Source organism: Schistocerca gregaria, chromosome 3, assembly GCF_023897955.1.
Source record: "Schistocerca gregaria isolate iqSchGreg1 chromosome 3, iqSchGreg1.2, whole genome shotgun sequence".
Lineage (NCBI taxonomy): Eukaryota > Metazoa > Arthropoda > Insecta > Orthoptera > Acrididae > Schistocerca > Schistocerca gregaria.
Genome location: NC_064922.1, coordinates 378082357 through 378108267, shown reverse-complemented (window position 1 = coordinate 378108267; position 25911 = coordinate 378082357). Strand labels below are relative to the sequence as shown.

Genomic DNA, 25911 nt, shown 5'->3' with positions numbered 1-25911 from the left:
CAATTCATCTCACCCCCTTCCTACCACAAACACAGCCACCCCATGCTGCACCTAACAGTCCTATCCTGTCCCCACCACATCTCTGCACACTCCCATAAAAAGAAATAACATCTTCCTCTGCATTTCCAGTCCTTCATCACCCCATAACTTTTCCTTACTCCCACTACCCACCCCAGCTAGATTGCTGCTCAGGTCAGAGGCAGTTGGAATGAACATTTAGTGCTCAGTGCAGTGGCAATGCACAAACGAGTTGTTCTGTATGGATAAGGTCTTTGTCCGAAAGCTGAAATATTTTTAGTACTCACTCTTTTTAAATGTGCCTGTCTACAGCTCAGTGTCTCTGCTACATAGTGAATAGCCTTATCGGTAATACAAAATCATTAACAATACTACAAATAGATAAAAGTTAATGTTTGTCATAATTGAAAGCCATGAGATCCTTTCGTCTTTCCCTCTCCTTCCTGAAGAAGCAAACATCGGTTGCGAAAGCCAGTAATTCTGTGTGTGTGTTTGTGTGTTTTGTTCATGTGCCTGTCTGCTGGCGCTTTCCCGCTTGGTAAGTCTTGGAATCTTTGTTTTTAATATATATATAAATAAAATAGAAAGAAACTTCCACATGGGAAAAATATATTAAAAACAAAGATTCCAAGACTTACCAAGCGGGAAAGCGCCGGCAGACAGGCACATGAACAAAACACACAAACACACACACAGAGTTACTAGCTTTCGCAACCGATGGTTTCTTCTTCAGGAAGGAGAGGGAAAGACAAAAGGATGTGGGTTTTAAGGGAGGGGGTAAGGAGTCATTCCAATCCCGGGAGCGGAAAGACTTCCCTTAGGGGAAAAAAAGGAGGAAAAGAAGGAAAGGACAGGTGTACACTCGCACACACACACACACACACATATCCATCCGCACATACACAGACACAAAGAAACTTCCACATGGGAAAAATATATTAAAAACAAAGATTCCAAGACTTACCAAGCGGGAAAGCGCCGGCAGACAGGCACATGAACAAAACACACAAACACACACACACAGAATTACTAGCTTTCGCAACCGATGGTTGCTTCTTCAGGAAGGAGAGGGAAAGACGAATTCAATACTGAAAAAACCACAATTCACCACATAAAACCTGATCCTGGCCTTATAAACCTGAGCAGGCTCCACCACAAGGATTACCTGACAGAAGGACTCCACCAGCTGTCAGATTCATCCACCTACCACCCCTACCACAGTGACCCCATTCTTGAAATCCAGCAAGATCTCAAGTCTCTTCTCAAATCCTTCAGTTCATCCCAGATCCTCTCCCCGAGTCCACCTCTCTATTCACCCCTACTACTACCCACACCCATATCTTCTACATCCTTCTTAAGGCCCATAAACCCAATTACCCATGATGTCCCATTGTGGCCAGTTACTGTGTCCCCACTGAGAGAACCTCTGCTCTTATAGACCAACATCTTGAGCCTATTACCCACAACCTACCCCAAAAATAAAAGATACCAACCATTTCCTCCAACAACTCTCCACAGTTCCTATTCCCTTACCACTAGTGGATTGCTTGTCACTATTGCTACCACCTCCCTTTACACTAACATCCCTAATGCCCATGGCATTACTGCTACTGAACACTAACTTCCTCAATGCCCACCAGATTCCAAACCTACAACCTACTTCCTAATTGCCATGACCAACTTATCCTTTGAAGGTATTGCCTACAAACAAATCTGGAGTATGGCTATGGACACTTGCATGGCACCATCCTAAACTAACCTATTCATGGGCCACCTATAGGAATCCATCCAAAACACTGAGAATCCTAAACCCCTCAGCTGGTTCAGATTCATTGATGACATATTTGTAATCTGGTGCTACTCAACCCAACAAGCCAACTTCCTCTATGTTGACTTCCACCTCAAAGATGGCCATACCAGTACCTCCATCCATATCAAACCTACCAACAACTAGCAATACCTCCACTTCAACGCCTGTGATCCACTCCACACCAAGACGTCCCTTCCATACAGCCTAACCACTCAGACCATCGCACATGCAGTGACAAGCATTCTCTCTTGAAATATGCCAAGGGTCTCACTGAGGCTTTCACAGACCACACGTACCTCTCCCCCCCCCCCCCCCCCCCCCCCCTGTACAAAAACTGATCTTGTGTGCCTTATCTCTCCAGTCACACACCATCTCCCAAAGTTCCACTATCCAGTCACAGAGGAACATTCCCCTCATGACTCAGTACCACCCAGGACTGGAGCCACTGAATCACATTCCCCACCAGGGTTTCAACTACCCCTCTTCGTGCCCTGAAATGAGAAAGATCCTACCTACTATCCTTCCCACTCCTCACACCATGGTAATCCTCCACCCACTGAACCTACTCTACATCCTTGTCCATCGCTACACAACCTCTGCTGCCAAAACTTGCCTCAAAGCTCACATCCCTGTAATAGACCTAGATGCAAGTTCTATCTCATACAGCCTGCCACCACAACTTATCTGTAAAATTGTTCATAAAAATGTAATATGTTTCATTGAAAGCATAATTTAAAGAAAGAAATAACAAAAGTTCCATATTACATCACCTATCCCATCAAAGGGAGGGCAGCCTGTGAAACCAGTCATGTGATTTACAAGCTAAACTGCAACTACTGTGCTGTATTTTACAAGGGTATGACAACCAACAAGCTGTCTGTCCACATGAATGGCAACTGACAAACTGTTACCAAGAAAGAGCTGGACCATCCCGTTGCTAAGCAAGCCACTGAACAAGATGTTCCTCATTTCTGACTGCTTCAGAATGTATGCCATCTGGGTCATTCCTACCAACACCAGCTTTTCTGAATGGTACAGGTGGGAACTGTCCCAGCAATATATCCTAAATTACTGTAACCCTCCTGGTCTCAACCTTCATAAGTCATTCTCCTTACCCATCTAGCCCCTTTCGTGTTCCTAACCCAGCACTACACAGCCCTCTATTTCATCATTGCATGCACAGTCTTTCAGATTTCCTTTTTTGCTGCTCCCCACTCCCCCCCCTTTTCGTCTAATGTCCCGACTGGATGTAGCTGCCCTACCCTCTCTCCGCCTCATCCCTGTAGGCTCCCACAAGCAGCAGTTTATTGTCCCCCATCCCTACCCTGATATCCCTCCCTCTCCCTGCCCCAGGTTCCTGACTGCCTCTCCCATCATCAGCTGCTGTGCACAGCCTGCCATAAACAGCCAGAGACTGTGGTCATGTGTGTATGTGTGAGTTGTGTTTGCGTGAGTACGTGTGTGTGTATGTTGTCTGTTTCTGACAAATACCTTGTTGGCCAAAAGCTCACTTTCTGATAGTCTTTTTGTGACTCAGCATCTCCCCTATATGGTGAGTAGTAACTACCCTTTTCATAAAGTTGTTACATTCCATCCTGGATATTCCATTGTTTCATTTTGTTTTAAATAATTGAAGCATTTCTTTTGGACTGTTGTCATGTGCAATACATACTGGTATGTAGAACATATAGCAATAAAGCTCCATTATTTCATCATATATTTTCAAACAGAGGAGTTATTTTGAAATAAAAGAGAAAGATCAGTGTATATGTTTCACACTGTTGTCTTGTATTACATAATGTATTGATTCAAAATGGGTTGACATATACATTTCTGAAGTTGTAAAAAAATTAATGTAAAATGTTTTGGATTGAAATTTATTATTGTGTATTTAGGTATCTGTTAATTGTTAATAGAAATGTAATATGTTTCATTGAAAGCATAATTTAAAGAAAAATTAGCAAAAGTTCCACATTACATAAACTTAATACACAGACAGAAGTTATCTGGACTAAATGCCAACTGTCACATGAATGGAAACATTTTGTTAGCTATTGATAAAAGAATAATATATTTCGACAAAAAGATATTTATTTCATAAACACTGTTTGCACAAGAAACTAAAAAATTGTACAACTTTCAAATATAAATTTGAAATTAATTTAAACAACAACTACTATCCTTTTGTAGCGTCAAACTAATAAGTTTCAAAAATGTATACTTCTCTAAATTCATGTTTTAATCATAAAATTACAGTAATTAAAAAGTGTATTGCTTGAGAAGGTTTTGGCATGAGCTGTAAATAGAAGTAAATCATACCAAGTGCATTCAGATGCTCAGATGTCATTCAACAGATCAGTTGTTCAGATTGTTAAGACGAGCTTTGTCAAATCTTATTATGATGTGGATTTTAATTTTGTGGACATTTTAAAATGTTTAAAAGAATTATGGACAGAAATAATCATCAAGAATTAAAATGGTGGACAGTGTTTCAATCAGTACAAGAACAAACACACTCCTATAGACAATGGCTGGATATCAAATGAAATGATCCACAAGAGAGTCAGAAAATATAAGGGAAAATATTCTAGTATTTGTAAATGAGGGTCATTTTTAATGTAAGAATTGATAGCGCATCATGTCCACCCATTCTGTCATGTGACATCCTTTCATGGTCAGCTAATCTTGGCCAGTCTCTCACTACACCACCAATAAGTTTCACATCTCTGCCAGTGTTGGATCTATGGTTATACTGCTTTCTTTGTTGTCCTGTCAGTCAGCAATCCTGCCAATTGTGAAGTGCACTCAGCTGTTTGGTTCCTAAATGCTGCTGAAATTCACAGCAGCTTTTTGAAGTTTATGGTGCAGGTTTAATGAATGATGGAAATGTGCATAACTAGTGTCGGCTGTTTAATGAAGAAAGGGCAAATGTTCATAATGAAGAATGATCTGGATGGCCTAGTGTCATAAATTAAGACTTGACAGAAGAAACTGGTGAGACAGTTCGCCAAAATAGACACTTTGCTATTGATGAGCTGCATCAGAAATTTCCACAAGTTTCAAGGTCAGTAGTTTTATCACGCTGTTATTGACTAACTTCACAACAACAAAAATGTGTGCGAGATGGGTGCCAAAAATGTTGACAGAAGAACACAAAACAAAGCAAATAACAAATTCTTTGTTCATTTCGGAGTGCTGTCACAAGGATGGTGACAAATTCTTGAATCACCTGCGACCGGTGATGAAACATGGATTGCGCATTACACTCCAGTAAATATCAATGCAGTGAGTGGCATCATTCACACTCCCTGATCAAGCCATGAAAATTCAAACAACAACCTTCAATATGGAAATGCCAAGTTATTAGGGACCGGAAAAGCATTCTCCATTTTGTCTTTTTGATAAGAGAGATGTCAATAAATGCTAAGAGGTGTTGTGAAACATTATTATGGCATAGGTGCATTATTCAAAATTACCAGCAGGGACTGCTCTCTAGCGGTGTCCAACTGCTTCATGACAATGCTTGGCCTCACGCTGAGGCAAGAAAAAAAGACACAACTGAACAAGTTTCATTGGGATCATCCACCATACAGCCCTAAGTTAGTAGCATCAGATTTTCATCCATTTCCAGAAATAAAGGAATTTCTTCGTGGAAAGTGTGTACTTTCACAGTCAAGTGGCAGAGTTCTTTAATGCTGAGATCCAAAAGCTGATGCCATGACCTGACAAATGTCTAAATGTTCATTGTGACTTTGCTGAAAAAGTGAAAAAATGTACATATTGTAGTTTAAAACACAATTTACATTAATAAATAACATTTCTCTTACTTCATTACAAATTGATCCTTACTTTAAAAATGACCTTTGTAGTTTCTTCCCAGCAATAATTAAATAGTACAACATGAGTTTTTGAAATGTACCAGAAATTCATTTACTATAATTAATGTTCAGTTTTATGATTATCATCATTCTGGAGGAGGTCACAGGATGAATATTAGAATATGTATGGTTTGCATGGCTAGACATCTGGAAACACTGTAAGATTTCATATTTATTATATAATGGTAAGATAGAGATTCTTTAAATAGAGTTTAAACTAGAACACATTTTCAGGGGCATATGTGGACTCTGACCACAATTTACTGGTTGTGAACTGTAGATTAAAGCTGAAGAAACTGCAAAAAGTAATAATTTAAGGAGATGGGACCTGGACAGACTGAAAGAAACAGATGTTGTAGAGAGTTTCAAAGGGAGCATTAGCGAACGATTGACAAGAGCAGGGGAAAGGAATACAGTACAAGAAGAATGGGTAGCTTTGAGAGATGAAATAGTGAAGGCAGCAGAGGATCACACAGATAAAAAGACGAAGGCTAGAAGAAGCCCTTGGGTAACACAAGAGATATAGAATTTAATTGATGAATGGAGAAAATATAAAAATGCAGCAAAGGAAGCAGTTTAAAGGGAATACAAACGTCTAATCTGCTTGACAGGAAGTAAATGGCAAAGCAGGAACTGGTAGAGAACACATGAAAGCATTTTGAAGGATGTATCACTAAGCAAAGATAGATACTGTGTACTGGAAATTTAAGGAGGCCTTTGGAGAACAGAGGAGCAGCTGTATAAATATCAAGAGCTCAGATGGAAAACCAGTCCTAAGCCAAGAAGGGAAAGCTGAAACATGGAAGTATACAGAGGTTCCACACAAGGGAAATGAATGTGTAGCAATATTATAGAAAGGGGAGAAGATTTATATGAAGATGAGGTGGGAGATATGATACTGCAAGAACAATCTGATAGAGCACGGAAAAAAGTAAGTCAAAACAATGCCCCTTGAGTAGATGACATTCTGTCAGGGCTACTGATAGCCTTTGGAGAGCCAGCCACGACAAAATTCTTCCATCTGGTGTGCAAGATATATTAGAAAGGTGAAAACCCCTCAGACTTCAAGAAGAATATGATAATTCCAATTTCAAAGAAATCAGGTGCTGACAGGTGTGAATATTGCTGACCTATTAGTTTAATGAATGATGATTGCAACATACTAACATGAATTCTGTACAGAAGAATTAAAATTAGGCAGAAGGGAACATCAGGGAAAATGAGTTTGCAGTCAAGAGAAATGTAGGAACATGTGAGGCAATACTGACCCTATGATTTATCTTAGAAGGTAGGTTAAGGAAAGGCAAAACTGCATTTATAGCATTTACAGACTTGGAGAAAGCTTTTGACACTGTTGGCTGGAATACTCTCTTTGAAAAGTAAAATAAAGGGAGTAAATGGCTATTTAGAACTTGTACAGAAACAAGATGCAGTTACAAAACTTGAGGGGCATGAAAGGGAAGCAGTGGATAAGAAGGGAGTCAGACAGGATTGCAGCATATCCCTGACAACATTCAGTCTGCACAGAGAGCAAGCAGTAAAGAAAAGCAAACAAAAATTTGGATTAGGATTTAAAGTTCTGGGAGAAAAAATAAAAACTTTCCGTTTTGCTGATGTCGCTGTAATTCTGCCAGAGATAGCAAACAAAGGATTTGGAAGAGTAGTGGAATGGAAAAGTCAGTGTCTTGAAAGGAGTGTGTAAGATAACATCGACAAGAGCAAAATAAGGGTAACGGAAGGTAGTCAAATTAATTAAGGTGATGCTGAGAGAATTAGGTTAGGAAATGATACACTTAAAGTAGCAGATGAGTTTTGCTATTTGGGGAGCAAAATAACTGGTGATGCCAAAGCAGAGATGATATAAAATGTATACTGGTAATGGCAAGAAAAGCTTTTCTGTAAAAGAGAAATTTGTTAAGATCAGATATATATTTAAATGTTAGGAAGTCTTTTCTGAAAGTATTTGTATGGAGTGTAGCCATGTGTGGAAGTAAAACATTGGTGATAAACAGTTTAGACATAAAGAGCTGCTGAAGATTACTGAAAATCAGAAGGGTAGATCACATAACTAATGAGGTGGTACTAAATAGAACTGGGGATAAAAGGTATTTGTAGCACAGCCTGAGCAGAAGAAGGGATCGGTTGATAGGATACATCCTGAACCATCAAGGAATCACCAATTTAGTATTGGGGGGAGACCAAGAGACGAATGTCGATAGCAGATTCAGAAGGATGTAAGTTGTAGTAGTTACTCAGAGATGAAGAGGCTTGCACAGGATAGAGCAACTTGGAGAGCTTCATCATACTAGCCTTTGGACTGAGACCACAACAACACCTGGAAAGAAACATTACACACTCATTTGTTTATAGTTAAATGTATTGCATTAAGAGTTTTTATGCATACAAAATGTCAGAAGTACCAGTGGATGGAAAAATACTCGCCCTCTGAAAATGCACATTGTGAAAAAGGACTGGTAGATTCTCATACTTGATGCTTTTATGGGCTGCCAGTGTCTTCCAAGCGAGAACCTGGAAACATACAGTAAGTATTACTATACTGTAAATATAGGGATACTAAATCCTTGGTAGAATACAAATAATGGAAGGGGTAATGTAACAACACTCTACATTTGTTTCCACCCAAACCCACATAATCCTGTGGGTTCAGTTTTTATTTTCTTCTGTCAGGCTGAGTCTCCTGCCTTGCAACAGCTGTGCATTTTCTGCACTATGTATATCTCATTTTGATTGCTGCTTGGTGCCAATAGATTGCAGCACATGCAGTTGAGTTTCTGAAGACAAAACATCATGCCGTCATCAGTTTATCAGCTCATATTTAGGTTCAATTGAGTTGTTTCAGTAATCTCTGGCTAGGACTGTTGAGGAAACAAATATGTAATATTGTACTATCAACAGTTATTAGTAATCTTATGTCCATGCATAACAATTTTGTGTTTAATTTGTAATAGCGTGGTTGTGCAGGTTGGGTGTTTACAGCATAACATTATCATTGAATGGACACTGTTGTGTGCTTGTTTTATCACTGATTTTTGCATATTTCTAATGAAAAGACTTGATACACATTAGCTTTGTTGGTTACAGATCTAACAAAAGACCAGATTTTATTTTATTTCAGAGGATTCTGATTTGAGTGGTGTTTCATCTAGTCTCTACTGCACTTCATAGATATTCCAGTTGTCAACTGATGGCTTCTCTAAAGAGAGCACTGCTGTGAAAACAGACTTCAAAAAGAGCATTATGGATCCTCTTAAATTTAGGAAGTCTCTGGCAGAGGCTCCTTTGGCTTGCCAGTCAGAAAGACACGAAGGGCAGAAAAATGTGAGGTACTGTTCAAAAATGAGTTAGGTGCCTCAAAAAAGACAAAAATGTACATATCTCATCCAAGACCAGATCTGGGCAAACAGTACAGTGGGTACAATCACTGACTAACATTTGATGACATTTAATTGTTAAAAGGCTGCTCCAGTTACTGATATTGAGTTTATTTAAGTCAGTGAGTGATTTGGGTCTTCACACACACAAGTGATTTTATGAATAAAGGTCACATGATCATTTGACCTTGCTCCAAAACAGAACAGTTTTCAGATCTGCTTGAAAATGGCCTGGATGTGAAGGCCAAAACCAGTCATGGAATTACGTAGTAAATATCAAGAGCTGGAAGGGCCTTTCATTAATCGAATATACAGTTGTAGGGTAACAGTCCGGTTCAAACATATGGAAACTAATGAGGATGACCGTTTATCATCACTAACATGTTAATATGAGAGCTGCAAAATCAGAATTAAAACAAAATGCATAAAATGAAATCCATAACTCTGTCTTGAAGAGGGAAAGGATTGTTTCAAACTCTTTCATAAAAAGTGAAGCAGTCTGTGTTTTTATTACAAACCTTATGAACTTGACATGATTATTACATTTTTATAACATAAAATATGAGTTGTTAGCATTAATATCAAACAAAAGTAAAGTAAGAACAAGTTTCTATTCATTATTTTTCTTCACAGTATCACACATATTGCAGTATGTCAAATGACAATTAAGCTGAAATAAAACCCAACATGCACTATTATGCTAGTGCTTTTGCCATTACATTTTTATTGAAATAATTTTTTTACTATTTTTTGCATTACCTAATATGTCATAATATTCAGATAATTCAACTGAAGTCAACTTTATAAAAACAAAAATTTTCTTGGTGCAAAGTGATGTACTTGAGGTATTGAGGTATCAACAGACAAATGAACAGGACTCAGAGCATTGCTGAGTTTTCAGACAAATCCTTTGCTGATCTAACAGAATGCCTATGTGTGCGCATACACACATTGTGTGGAAACATTGTCCTGGCTACCAATAATGGGCTGGGACTGCAGGCTGGCTGCAGGGTAGAGAAGGACAAGGGCGAGCAGAGAGTGAGGCCAGAAGGATTACTGGAGAAAAGGTGGCATTGCATCTCCTTTACACAGAGAGGTTAGTGCTAGGGTGTAGGATCCAGGTTCACAGGTTATGAAGCCACCAATCATGTTGAGTATATTGGGCTCAGTAACAAGTGCCAACTCTGCCTTTATTAACTCCCAGCTGTGGTCACTGATTCGGGTGAACACCTGGTTGGTGGCGAATCCCACATTAAATGCTGTACAGGACTTATAACAGACCTGATTTGACACAGCTGTTTTCACAGGTGGCCCTGCCTCTGATGTGGTAGGATATGCCTGTGACAGGACAGGAGTAAAATGTGCTAGGTGGGTGCATAGTACAGATGCAGGCCTTGTGTGTGGGATGATGGTCAGTAGGATGTTCCTCATTTCCATGACGACAAGTAGCTAAAACCCTTGCAAAGGTTGTTCTAGTTTAGGGCGATACTGAGTAATGAGGGAAGTGGTGCTTTGCAGCTGGTTCATGGGGTTGATGGGGGTGATTCGGGGATTAGTTGCTTGTGTAAATGTGGAAAGGGAAATCTGTTTGTTAACTGGGGTTTGGGAGAAATGCCTGTCTGTGAAGGCCTTAGTAATATCTACAGTTTACTGAGCAATAGATTGCTCATCACTTTAAATGTGCTATCCATGGCTGGCCAGACTCTGTCAGAGAAACATTTTAGTGTGGAAGGGATGACACCAATCTAAATACAGGTAGTATTGATGATTAGTACATTTGGCACGGACAGAGGTTTTTATGGTTCCACTGTTGAGGTAGAGGTCAACAACCGAGAACATGGCATGCTGTGTGGAAGAGCACCAGGTGAAGCAGATGGCAAAGAAGAAAGTATTGAGTCTCTGAGGGAATGAGAATAAAATGTCTTCACCCTGGGTCCATATCAGGCACATATCACCAACAAACCCACACCAGACAAGGGGTTTGGGATTCTGGGTGACCTTGAAGGTTTCCTTAAAACAGACCAGAAACATGTTAACCTAGGAGGACATCAGGTGTGTACCCTTGGCTGTGTCATGGGCAGACAAACTGTCTGCCTTGGAGATGTCCAATACCCAGTAGCACAGCATGCCCTCCAGCATAATTGTCGGGACCTAGGAGCCTGCTACACTGTACATGCCATTTGGCTTCTCCCACCCAACACCAGTCCCTTGAAACTGAGGAGATGGGAACTTGCACTCCAAAACATCCTTTCACCCCACCATCCCCCTGGACTGAATCTACATTAACCAACCTCATTCCCATTTACTCTTCGGTCTTCTCTTCTTTCCCTTTCCTCTTTATCCATTCATGCATCTTTTCATCCTACACAATTGTGTTTATCTTTATACTATATATCTCTTAACTTCTGTATGCATCCTCTTTGGTTTGAAGCTGGCACAGTACATACAGTTGAATATCTTTGGCTTCCTTCTGACAACCATGCCTCCATCTTTGCTACCCTCCCTGTTTACCTTTCCCTCACACCTTCCACAAACATCATTATGTTGCTGATAACTGAAATGCACCACTTATAAATCTAACACTTGGAGCACCACAAGAGGCCACTATCAACTGTGATACATATTGCATAGAAATCTTACAGTTGTGTGTCATCTAACTCCCCTCTCAGATTGATGCCACAGGTAGTGTCTTGTGTCGCTTGTGTCTTAAACTGGCTCTGATTACAATACAATGGTGCATAAAACATCAAATGTAATTGTTCATAATTCAGACTTATGCCACTGTTCTTAATGCATAACCTGAGTTTCTTATAGTTTGGCACAAAAAACAATGTGATGTTCACAAGCCAGACACCTGCCTAACATTACACTATGGAGATGGCCATACCATGATTGACCCTAGCTCTACTAGAGCTACACTTCATAATATTGTTAGCCTCTTCTTGTTCAATTTGCATAACCTGATAACTCTTTTTTACGTCTGACTATAAGAGACTTTTTATATGATACCATAAGTTTACAGTAGCAATTCTTGAGAAACTGGATCAACTGCATTAGATTTGAAGATGATATTACCATAATAGCTGATAATGAAAAACAAAATATGCACAATATACTTTCTAAATTTGCAACAGTCCTGGGAAAGTTTTAACTTGAAATTTATAGCCAATAACTCAAAATTGTGATACTAAGAATATCATATTCAAAAAGAACACCTGACATAAAACAGTGGGAAACAAAAAAAAGTTGATAAATTTTGTTAGGTAGACACCTTAAAATCAGAAGATGTAGCATGGAAATCAGAAAACAATGTAACAACAAAATTTGCTTTCACTGAAAGATCTGGAGGGTACTTCTCTATGGCTCTGAAACCTGGACACTGGTGAAGACAGACAGAAAGTGCTTAGAAATACAAGAAGTTAGTTAGTCAGTTAGTTACATGTTCCATGGATCATGTTGTATGACAGCCCGTATTGCTGTGGAAAGACTCACTTTACATTCACATCACAAATTAATTTGTACATACAGCTACATTCTGAACCTTTCTATGTCTTTTTTTATTTTATTTACCTTTTTAACAAAAAAAAATACAGATCTTTATGCTTTGCAGTAATAGTAATACTTCTACTCAATAGAAGGATTTGTCAAGGAGAAACTTTTTCAGTTTGTTAACAAATTTGTTGTCGTTGTTGTTGTTGTGGTCTTCAGTCCTGAGACTGGTTTGATGCAGCTCTCCATACTACCCTATCCTGTGCAAGCTTCTTCATCTCCCAGTACTTACTGCAACCAACATCCTTCTGAATCTGCAAAGTATATTCATTTCTTGGTCTCCCTCTACGATTTTTACCCTCCACACTGCCCTCCAATACTAAATTAGTGATCCCTTGATGCCTCAGAACATGTCCTACCAACCGCTCCCTTCTTCTAGTCAAGTTTTGCCACAAGCTCCTCTTCTCCCCAATTCTATTCTACCCATCTAATCTTCAGCATTCTTCTGTAGCACCACATTTCAAAAGCTTCTATTCTCTTCTTGTCCACACTATTTATCACCCATGTTTCCCTTCCATACATGGATACACTCCATACAAATACTTTCAGAAATGACTTCCTGACACTTAAATCTATACTCGATGTTAACAAATTTCTCTTCTTCAGAAACGCTTTCCTTGCCATTGCCAATCTACATTTTATATCCTCTCTACTTTGGCCACCATGAGTTATTTTGCTCCCCAAATAGCAAAACTCCTTTACTACTTTAAGTGTCTCATGTCCTAATCCAATTCCCTCAGCATCACCCGACTTAATCCGACTACATTCCATTATCCTCGTTTTGCTTTTGTTGATATTCATCTTATATCCTCCTTTCAAGATACTGTCCATTCCGTGCAACTGCTCTTCCAAGTCTTTTGCTGTCTCTGACAGAATTACAATGTCATTGGCAAACCTCGAAGTTTTGATTTCTTCTCCATGGATTTTAATACCTACTCCAAATTTTTCTTTTGTTTCCTTTACTGCTTGCTCAATATACAGATTGAATAAAATCGGGGAGAGGCTACAACACTGTCTCACTCCCTTCCCAACCAATGCTTCCCTTTCATGTCCCTTGACTCTTATAACTGCCCTCTGGTTTCTGTACAAATTGTAAATAGCCTTTCGCTCCCTGTATTTTGCCCCTGCCACGACACCTTTAGAATTTGAAAGAGAGTATTCCAGTCAACATCGTCAAAAGCTTTCTCTAAGTCTACAAATGCTAGAAATGTAGGTTTGCCTTTCCTTTTTCTTTCTTCTAAGATAAGTCGTAAGGTCAGGATTGCCTCACGCGTTCCAGTATTTCTACGGAATCCAAACTGATCTTCTCCGAGGTCGGATTCTACTAGTTTTTCCATTCGTCTGTAAAGAATTCGTGTTAGTATTTTGCGGCTGTGACTTATTGAACTGATAGTCCGGCAATTTTCACATCTGTCAACACCTGCTTTCTTTGGGATTGGAAGTATTATATTTGTCTTGAAGTCTGAGGGTATTTCACCTGTTTCATACATCTTGCTCACCAGATGGTAGAGTTTTGTCAGGACTGGCTCTACCAAGGCCGTCAGTAGTTCCAATGGAATGTTGTCTACTCTGGGGGCCTTGTTTCAACTCAGGTCTTTCAGTGCTCTGTCAAACTCTTCACGCAGTATCGTATCTCCCATTTCATCTTCATCTACATCCCCTTCCATTTCCATAATATTGTCCTCAAGTACATCGCCCTTGTATAGACCCTCTATATACTCCTTCCACCTTTCTGCTTTCCCTTCTTTGCTTAGAACTGGGTTTCCATCCGAGCTCTTGATGTTCGTACAAGTGGTTCTCTTATCTCCAAAGGTCTCTTTAATTTTCCTGTAGGCAGTATCTATCTTACCCCTCGTGAGATAAGCCACTACATCCTTACATTTGTCCTCTAGCCATCCCTGCTTAGCCATTTTGCACTTCCTGTCGATCTCATTTTTGAGACTTTTGTATTCCTTTTTGCCTGCTTCGTTTACTGCATTTTTATATTTTCTCCTTTCATCAATTAAATTCAATATTTCTTCTGTTACCCAAGGATTTCTACTAGCCCTCGTCTTTTTACCTACTTGATCCTCTGCTGCCATCACTACTTCATCCCTCAAATCTACCCATTCTTCTTCTACTGTATTTCTTTCCCCCATTCCTGTCAATTGTTCCCTTATGCTCTCCCTGAAACTCTGTACAACCTCTGGTTCTTTCAGTTTATCCAGGTCCCATATCCTTAAATTCCCACCTTTTTGCAGTTTCTTCAGTTTTAATTTACAGGTCATAACCAATAGATTGTGGTCAGAGTCCACATCTGCCCCTGGAAATGTCTTACAATTTAAAACCTGGTTCCTAAATCTCTGTCTTACCATTATATAATCTATCTGATACCTTTTAGTATCTCCAGGATTCTTCCATGTATACAGCCTTCTTTTATGTTTCTTGAACCAAGTGTTAGCTATGATTAAGTTGTGCTCTGTGCAAAATTCTACCAGGCGGCTTCCTCTTTCATTTCTTAGCCCCAATCCATATTCACCTATTATGTTTCCTTCTCTCCCTTTTCCTACTACCGAATTCCAGTCACCCATGACTATTAAATTTTCATCACCCTTCACTATCTGAATAATTTCTTTTATTTCATCATACATTTCTTCAATTTCTTCGTCATCTGCAGAGCTAGTTGGCATATAAACTTGCACTACTGTAGTAGGTGTGGGCTGCGTATCTATCTTGGCCACAATAATTCGTTCACTATGCTGTTTGTAGTAGCTTATCTGCATTCCTATTTTCCTATTCATTATTAAACCTACTCCTGCATTACCCCTATTTGATTTTGTGTTTATAACCCTGTAGTCACCTGACCAGAAGTCTAGTTCCTACTGCCACCGAACTTCTCTATTTCCTCTTGAGTAGTCCCCGCCCCAAAATCCGAATGGGGGACTATTTTACCTCCGGAATATTTTACCCAAGAGGACGCCATTATCATTTAATCATACAGTAAAGCTGCATGCCCTCAGGAAAAATTACGGCCGTAGTTTCCCCCTGCTTTCAGCCATTCACAGTACCAGCACAGCAAGGCCGTTTTGGTTATTGTTACAAGGCCAGATCAGTCAATCATACCGACTGTTGCCCTTGCAACTACTGAAAAGGCTGCTGCCCCTCTTCAGGAACCACAAGTTTGTCTGGCCTCTCAACAGATACCCCTCCGTTGTGGTTGCACCTACGGTACGGCTATCTGTATCGCCGAGACACGCAAGCCTCCCCACCAACACAAGGGCCATGGTTCAAATTTTACTTTGCTATATGTCAGACATTGTATATCACTGGGTAAGTTGTCAAAAATTTCTCTTTCAGCATTGTGTATCCCTTATTGTACTAAAGACAACATTAATCTGGAGTGATGAATGTAAATTTTGCTTTTGGTATGGTAATTATGTGCCTCATTGTTCCTTTTGTTGTAGGGTACTATTTACAATAAACTTCATGAGGGAATAAATACACTGTGAAGCAGTAGTTAAAATATCCAACACCTTAAACAGATGTCTACAAGATGACTGTGGGTGAGAACCACATATTATTCTTACGGAACATTTTTGTGCAACAAAGACTTTGAAAGATGAGTTGCCCCAGGATATTACTCTGTATGACATTATTGAATGAAAATATGCAAAATATGTCAACTTACTGATTTGTCTCTCCCCAAGATTTGCAAGGAGTCTAAGCACAAATATGGCTGAACTATGTTGTTTTATGAGTTCCAAAATGTGTTTCTCCCAATTTAAATTCTCATCAGTACAGACCCCTAGGAATTTTGAATTTTTCACCATACTGATAATTTCCTCACCAGGTGTTACTACATTCATCATTTGTGTAGTAGCGGTAGAAATGCAGGAATGAATATGCTGTGTCTTTTGAAAACTGAGGATGAGACCATTTGCAGAAAACCAAACAATGATACTTCTATGAACTTCATTTACTATTTCTTCTGTTTCTGTATGTATGCTTGTATTGATAACAATACTAGCATGCCTTTGAAAAAAATTAATGAGCAACAACTGAACTGAAATAAAAATCAATGAAGATGTATTCAAAGAAATCAAATAGCAAAGGAACCTCAGAATAACTACTTACAAACAGGAAACTGAGGCTCTCGAATATGTATATTTAAAACACACAATGGCCTAGGAAAATAACAGTAGAATTTCTATTGGAGGAAACAAAACATCAAAATTCTCAAGAAATAAAAGAGGACAGCACAAAATAGACAAGAGTAGTTATAGCAAAAATGCATAGCCTTTAGAATTTGATGATGGTGATAACAGTGGAGATGGTGATAACAGCGGAGTTAACTTCTGTATTCAGTTCTTGATTGATTATTGAACATAGAGCATTATATGTTGTACAGAACTTGCATCAGGCATTCAATACATACTGGAAAAGACAAAAACAAAATGCCACTCTAAATGCAATGACCTATTATCCTGTATGGAGTGTAGTATCTCAAGGTATGCCTCAAAACTCCATTCTATAGCCAATCTTCTTTGTATTCTATGTGGATGACTTTCCCTGGATAAATTCTCCAATAAATATTTTGGCAGATAGTACTTGTATTAACTTAATCTGAACATCACAAAATACGCTCCTGGAAATTGAAATAAGAACACCGTGAATTCATTGTCCCAGGAAGGGGAAACTTTATTGACACATTCCTGGGGTCAGATACATCACATGATCACACTGACAGAACAACAGGCACATAGACACAGGCAATAGAGCATGCACAATGTCGGCAATAGTACAGTGTATATCCACCTTTCGCAGCAATGCAGGCTGCTATTCTCCCATGGAGACGATCGTAGAGATGCTGGATGTAGTCCTGTGGAACGGCTTGCCATGCCATTTCCACCTGGCGCCTCAGTTGACCAGCGTTCGTGCTGGACGTGCAGACTGCGTGAGACGATGCTTCATCCAGTCCCAAACATGCTCAGTGAGGGACAGATCCGAAGATCTTGCTGGCCAGGGTAGTTGACTTACACCTTCTAGAGCACGTTGGGTGGCATGGGATACATGCGGACGTGCATTGTCCTGTTGGCACAGCAAGTTCCCTTGCCGGTCTAGGAATGGTAGAACGATGGGTTCGATGACGGTTTGGATGTACCATGCACTATTCAGTGTCCCCTCGACGATCACCAGACGTGTACGGCCAGTGTAGGAGATCGCTCCCCACACCATGACGCCGGGTGTTGGCCCTGTGTGCCTCGGTCGTATATAGTCCTGATTGTGGCGCTCACCTGCACGGCGCCAAACACGCATACGACCATCATTGGAACCAAGGCAGAAGCGACTCTCATCGCTAAAGATGACATGTCTCCGTTTGTCCCTCCATTCACGCCTGTCGCGACACCACTGGAGGCGGGCTGCACGATGTTGGGGCATGAGCGGAAGACGGCCCAACGGTGTGCGGGACCATAGCCCAGCTTCATGGAGATGGTTGCGAATGGTCCTTGCCGATACCCCAGGAACAACAGTGTCCCTAATTTGCTGGGAAGTGGCGATGTGGTCCCCTATGGCACTGCGTAGGAACCTACGGTCTTGGCATGCATCCGTGCATCGCTGCGGTCCGGTCCCAGGTCGACGGGCACGTGCACCTTCCACCGACCACTGGTGACAACATCGATGTACTGTGGAGACCTCACGCCCCACGTGTTGAGCAATTCGGCGGTACGTCCACCCGGCCTCCCGCATGCCCACTATACGCCCTCGCTCAAAGTCCGTCAACTCCACATACGGTTCACGTCCACGCTGTCGCGGCATGCTACCAGTGTTAAAGACTGCGATGGAGCTCCGTATGCCACGGCAAACTGGCTGACACTGACGGCGGCAGTGCACAAATGCTGCGCAGCTAGCGCCATTTGACGGCCAACACCGGGGTTCCTGGTGTGTCCGCTGTGCCGTGCTTGTGATCATTGCTTGTACAGCCCTCTCGCAGTGTCCAGAGCAAGTATGGTGGGTCTGACACACCGGTGTCAATGTGTTCTTTTTTCCATTTCCAGGAGTGTACATTATTGTGTAGTTCAACACAAAAAATTTAGTACAGCAGAGAATTAAAGTGGATGATAAAACATAGTGAATGGGAAAAGGTGACATGGTCAGATGCCTTGGATTATACTGGGACAAAAATTTATGCTGGAATACACATGTTGAATTTCTATCACATAAATTAAGCAGTTGTGATTTTGTATTGAAAATACTTATAAATGGTACTGATATCAACACACAAATAGCAGATTATAGTTATTCTGAATCTGTCATTAGGTATGAGAAAGTTTTCTGGAAAGTTGAAGAACTATAGCTTGGGTGCTGAAGCTGCAGAAGAAAATTGTTAGATATATTTATACTGCACTGCCAAAAGAATCTCGTTATCCACTACTTTTGAATCTACAAGTCTGAACTGTTCCTCCCTTATAAATTTATGACATTATAGTCATACTGCACAGCAGTCAAAAATCATTTGAGGAAACCGTTTTGGTCACACTTACAACACTAGAAAGGTAGATAATATTATCCTTCTTGCTCACAACCAAATTTACATGAACAGATTTCACTGTATATGGTGATGAAAGTTTGAAATAACTTAAAAGACAAACATACACAGTATGAAAAAGGTGATCTAAAAAATAAGATTATAAGACATTCTGCGAAAGAAATATTATTATTCAGCAGCATAAAGAACTGATAATTTGTATGAGATGTACCTTAGTGTTAGATTTACTGAATATCTTTTTAGACTACTGTTATTAGGATTAACTGTACTCTGATTGTGTAGAAGTTTTATCATACATTTCTGACATGTCTCCAGTGCCTGAGTAGTTTTTTTTTTTTATTAGATGTGTATCTTTGAGAACAGTACACCAATCCACAATTCAGATGTAATGCCTGGATATCTGACAAAAGATACAAAGAAAAGTTTCATAATAGCCATCAACCGGGTTGGAAAAAAATTATCACTGTAAATAAAAAATAGGTCATTCACACCACAGAGAGCTGCTTGGCAAAGAATTGTTTTCATATCACAATCTCAGGAGATGGTAGCGGATTGCATAACAGAAGATTCATCAGTAAACAGTTGCCAATTTGCCAGTGAAAAGCACACATTCAAATATAAAGTGTAGAGGGTACTGGTGGAGCAACAATGATCTGCCTTGCCACGGTGTGGAAGCAATGGAGCCAGAGTTTAGTTTTGTCAATGGATTAGTCAGCACAGTACTGGAAATCAGTGTCTGATAAAGTTTGTGTTATTCACGGATGAGGCCCACTTCGCTTAGAATTGTGTTAACAATTGCTGCAATAGCCACATCTACACCAGCAAATCAGTTAATAAAATCACATTTGCTTACACCCTGTTTGAGTGGTGCATGTTACTTGTTGTTCACTTAAGATGAACTGCCACAATCGTTGGAGACAGTACCCTTTATATATATATATATATATATATATATATATATATATATATATATATATATATATATATATATATAAAACAGAAAGAAACTTCCACATGGGAAAAATATATTAAAAACAAAGATTCCAAGACTTACCAAGCGGGAAAGCGCCGGCAGACAGGCACATGAACAAAACACACAAACACACACACAGAATTACAAGCTTTCGCAACTGGCAGTTGCTTCGTCAGGAAAGAGGGAAGGAGAGGGAAAAATGAAAGGATGTGGGTTTTAAGGGAGAGGGTAAGGAGTCATTCCAATCCCGGGAGCGGAAAGACTTCCCTTAGGGGAAAAAAAGGACAGGTGTACACTCGCACACACACATATCCATCCATCCATCCGTGTGTACGGATGGATATGTGTGTGTGTGTGTGCGAGTGTACACCTGTCCTTTTTTTCCCCTAAGGGAAGTCTTTCCGCTCCCGGGATTGGAATGACTCCTTACCCTCTCCCTTAAAACCCACATCCTTTCATTTTTCCCTCTCCTTCCCTCTTTCCTGACGAAGCAACTGCCAGTTGCGAAAGCTTGTAATTCTGTGTGTGTGTTTGTGTGTTTTGTTCATGTGCCTGTCTGCCGGCGCTTTCCCGCTTGGTAAGTCTTGGAATCTGGGAAAGCGCCGGCAGACAGGCACATGAACAAAACACACAAACACACACACAAAATTACGAGCTTTCGCAACTGGCAGTTGCTTCGTCAGGAAGGAAGGAAGGAGAGGGAAAAATGAAAGGGTGTGGGTTTTAAGGGAGAGGGTAAGGAGTCATCCCAATCCCGGGAGCGGAAAGACTTCCCTTAGTGGAAAAAAAGGACAGGTGTACACTCGCACACACACACACATATCCATCCGCACATACACAGACACAAGCAGACATATTTATGTCTGCTTGTGTCTGTGTATGTGCGGATGGATATGTGTGTGTGTGTGCGAGTGTACACCTGTCCTTTTTTTCCACTAAGGGAAGTTTTTCCGCTCCCGGGATTGGAATGACTCCTTACCCTCTCCCTTAAAACCCACACCCTTTCATTTTTCCCTCTCCTTCCTTCCTTCCTGACGAAGCAACTGCCAGTTGCGAAAGCTCGTAATTTTGTGTGTGTGTTTGTGTGTTTTGTTCATGTGCCTGTCTGCCGGCGCTTTCCCGCTTGGTAAGTCTATATATATATATATATATATATATATATATATATATATATATATATATATCAGAACACAGTGTGGTTTCAACATGATGGTGCACCACACCCTTTGATTTTATGCATGGAAGTATCTTAACAGCATACACTCTCATCATTGGACTGGAGAGAGAAAATCCTTCTCGTGCACAATGTGACTGTCGATTCTAATTTCTGCTGATAATTCCCTGTGGAGTTATATGAAGTTGTTGATCATTGTGGAAAGTGTACTTATATTTTCAACAAAATGAATACAGGTATCAATCCACACAGACAAACACCATAATTTTTTACAGTAGAGATGGAAGCATTTTACCATATCTACTATGAATCTTTACATGTCTTTGGGTACAGTACTCTATATTTGGGCTTAAAGAGAATTACTAATAAGTGAATCAGTAACACAGTACGATAAGAGAACAAATCTTTCAGATTTAGAATCAGAAGCTGTTTTATGAAGGTTTCAGAAAGAGGAGCAGCATAAACAAGAGGTAAATAGGCAACACAATTTGGAAGAAACAGTTACCTAATTCATTTACTTTCCCACTAACTAGTACTCACATTCCATTTAACACATAATGAGGGAAATTCTTCAGAGATTTAGAAACAAAAAAACAAATGAGAGAGAGTCAACTGCTGTAGAAGAATGATATATTACACTGAACTATAAATGAGTAGGGTTTACTATTGAATTATGCTAATCTAATTTTTCTTGGAGAGGATGATAGAATTTGTTTGCTGTGTTGTGTTCTAGGTGCCATGTTCATGAGGAGCAGTGGTCATCAAAAGTTTTTTGTGACAGTAACATTCTTCACTGTAGGGTACATGCATAAATGATTTCAAATTATATAGGTAGACTGTAGAGTGAGACTAAATTAAAGATTGATATCTGTAAGTATAATGTGATGGTCGTACACGTTCATTAGAAACAACATGTTTTAATTGTAGCACTGTGCTCTAAATATTTAATTTATGATTTAAATTAAATGACATATGAGTGCTGAAAGCTACAGTTAGTCAGAAGCTCACTGTCCTAAGAACATGATCAAAATAAAAAAAGAGATATAAAAAATGATAATACGTGTTTCTCTATAAAACTCATAGTCTGATGACACTGAGAGGTAGGCAATCACCTCATTTTAAGCTGTATGTATATTACATTAAAATATAGCACATATCCATATTAAAATCCTCTTATTAGTAATACAGCAAAGCAATACCACTTTTACATGCACAAATTATTGTATATAACATATAAATTATGAGTAAACCTACTACTTAGAAAAAAGTTATTGCCTTTCAGATTATACAATGGGAATGCAGTTCATCTATGCTTTCAGTTAAGTACATAGAGAAACAGCAGTAAACACTATACCGTGAAAGAAAAATTTAGAAAAATTACTGCACAGAATGTCAGCTATCATGGAGCAACTAATGTTGAATTGAAAATTACTGAGAGATGACAGAAAGAAAATAACTAAAACACAAGTATAACAAATAGAAAAGAGAAACCTAATATCATAAAAAACGGTTATCCAAAAATGAAGTAGTGTCAAAAGTAAACCCGAATCAACCAGTATTGTAAGTATTGAAATATTAAATTAAATTTATTCTCTTGCACCACATGGGAATAAAGAAACAGAAAAATGATAAGGAAAGAGCAATAAACACAAGGCATATGTTGAATTCTTCTGTTAAATATTCCTTAATTGTGACCAGTATATTACCAGATATCCAGATGCTGGGAAGATTATTCTTCCATCAATTGTATGACCCCTGTACCACTCATCTTCAGGTTTGTTGAGATCAATCTCGTATGTATGGTAATGTTTATTTAGCCAGTCCTAGAAAAATATAAAAACATGTCAAATGCATGAATCAACCTCCGTTTTTGGTTATGTTTCATTGTGTTAGAATTTTACCTTATCAGAGAAAACTGGTACAAACCACTCCCGATCATGGTTCCATTTTACTAGAGATGAAATCTGCGGTGTGCCAGTGGGAACTGGGTACTGTATGCGGGGGTATAGTTTTGTAAGATGTATTTGCAATCCAGACAAGTACAACCTGGAATACATTTCATACCATTATAAAGCAAGTCATATTTTTGTCTTGAGAAGTGCAAATAAGAATTAAAGTGCTTTTAATTATCTGGGTAGTTATTGAAACTTGTTTTACGATTAAATAATAAACAGCCCAAAAATACGTTGTGCACTACACTCTGACTTGTATAGTTTACGTAATTTTGATCAGGAACTACTATCTCGATACTCTTTTGACCACAGGACGTTACTACATTCAACCACCTACGAAATGAAGGTGAATTCTTACTTCAGTAGAAAGAGCTGTGTCTCCAGTCATGGACAGTCTCTTATTGTGCCTTAGAGGGCCATTTCAAATGTAGACCATACGTGCTCATCAAAATGTAATAACCATAATTATGTCATTCAAACACTGCACCACTATTACAGAACACACAAAAAAATCAAGATCTGCTTCAAATTGGTTGCTCACAATGAAAATAAATAAACAAAAATAAAAGAAAAAGCTAATAATTGCCATCTAATAATTATACCTTGATTGTACAGGATGACAGAGACTAACGGGAATATCTGAAATGAGTAGTGGCAGCCATGGGCAGGTGGCAGCACTGCAGGTTCATGACAGTTAGTGAGTAAACAGTCCGCCATTTCACTAATCATGGCTCAGTGGAACAGACAACATCGTGCATTAGCCATAAAAATGGCTAACAAAAACAATTATAGTTTGGTAGTGGCGCACAGGGTGCTTCGATGTTTTTATAATTTAGGACATCATTATGCCATTCCATTGAAACATGATAAAATGTTGGATTAATAACTTTGAATAGACTGGACCTGCCCTCAAGAAGAAACCAGCAGGACAACCAAGAAATGTGCGTTCTCCAACAAACATTGATGTTGTATGTGAGTCTGTCTTAGAGAGCCCATGGTGTTCAATTCATGAGCAAGCAGCTGTGGTTGGAATGTTCCAGGAGAGTGTTCACAGAATTCTTCATCTTGATTTAAAATTTCATCTGTAAAAATTACAGATGGTGCAACATCTGAAGGTCAAAAATTACCATTTACAATTAAGATTCTGTCAACAAATGATAGCAAAAATAAACAATGATGATGAATTTCTAAACAAGTTGTGGATGTCAGATGAGGCAAATTTTCATCTCACAAGTTACCTGAATAAACAAAACTACCATTACTGGGAAACGCAAATCCTAATGATGATCATGAATGTCCTTTACAAACTAGTAAAGAGACATTATGGTGTGGCATTTCATCACATGGTGGTCTTCAGTCCTGAGACTGGTTTGATGCAGCTCTCCATGCTACCCTATCCTGTGCAAACTTCTTCATCTCCCAGCACTTACTGCAACCTACATCTTTCTGAAACTGCTTAGTGTATTTATCTCTTGGTCTCCCTCTACGATTTTTACCCTCCACGCTGCCCTCCAATGCTAAATTTGTGATCCATTGATGCCTCAGAACATGTCCTACCAACCAGTCCCTTCTTCTTGTCAAGTTGTGCCACAAACTCTTCTCCCCAATTCTATTCGATACCTCCTGATTAGTTATGTGATCTACCCATCTAATCTTCAGCATTCTTATGTAGCACCACATTTCAAAAGCTTCCATTCTCTTTTTGCCAAACTATTTATCGTCCATGTTTCACTTTCATACATGGCTACACTCCACACAAATACTTTCAGAAACGACTTCATGACACTTAAATCTATACTCCATGTTAACAAATTTCTCTTCTTCAGAAAGGCTTTCCTTGCCATTGCCACTCTACATTTTATATCGTCTTTACTTCGACCATCATAAGTTATTTTGCTCCCCAAATAGCAAAACTCCTTTACTACTTTAAGTGTCTCATTTCCTCATCTAATTCCCTCAGCATAACCTGACTTCATTCGACTACATTCCATTATGCTTGTTTTGCTGTTGTTGATGTTCATACATGTGTATGATGTTGATGTTCATGCAAATGAATGGGGAACACAATAACTGTCAATGTCAGTCATTATATAGAGATGTTATGAACTTTCGTTATACCTGCACTGAACAACTTTCCAAATGTTCAAGAAGCCTGGTTTCAACAGGACAGAGCGACATCACACACTGTAAGGCAGTCAATGACATATGGGCGAGAATTGTTTGGCAATTGTGTGATCACAGAATTCGGTAACATTCCCTGGCCCCAGATTTATCATTTGTAATTTATTTCTCTTTTTCTTATTTTTATTTTTTATTTTTTGTGGGGCTACCTCAAAAGCAAAGTCTACAGAGCTCGACCAAGAACCCAGGATGAGTTAAGGCAGAGAATTTGGGATGTAATTCACAGTATCCCAGCTGAGATGTGCACTGTCTCTTAGGAGCCAACTGAGAGGGCTGTGGCAGCCCAGATAGTATACAACTTCCTCCACACAATCAGTTTGGTCTCATGGTACCCATTACTAACAATGCCAACCCCCCCCCAATCTCACTCAAGTAACCTGTATCACAGTGCATGGAAAAGGTCAGTAAATGACACCCAGGATGGAGCCTGGATCAACAGCATCATGTTCTTTTCACTG

At 39.4% G+C, this 25911-nt stretch overlaps 1 protein-coding gene across 1 annotated transcript in view; it reads right to left on the bottom strand.

The window, feature by feature from the left end:
• LOC126353900 (fatty acid synthase-like) overlaps positions 1-25911 on the bottom strand; it is a 445172-nt gene that overhangs the window by 170956 nt on the left and 248305 nt on the right. Inside the window, exons 14-16 of the mRNA XM_050003124.1 lie at positions 23222-23366; positions 23027-23143; positions 8127-8235 (exon numbers count right to left, since the gene is read on the bottom strand). Of these exons, the coding sequence (XP_049859081.1) occupies positions 8127-8235; positions 23027-23143; positions 23222-23366 (371 nt within the window). The remainder of the gene's footprint in view (positions 1-8126; positions 8236-23026; positions 23144-23221; positions 23367-25911) is intronic.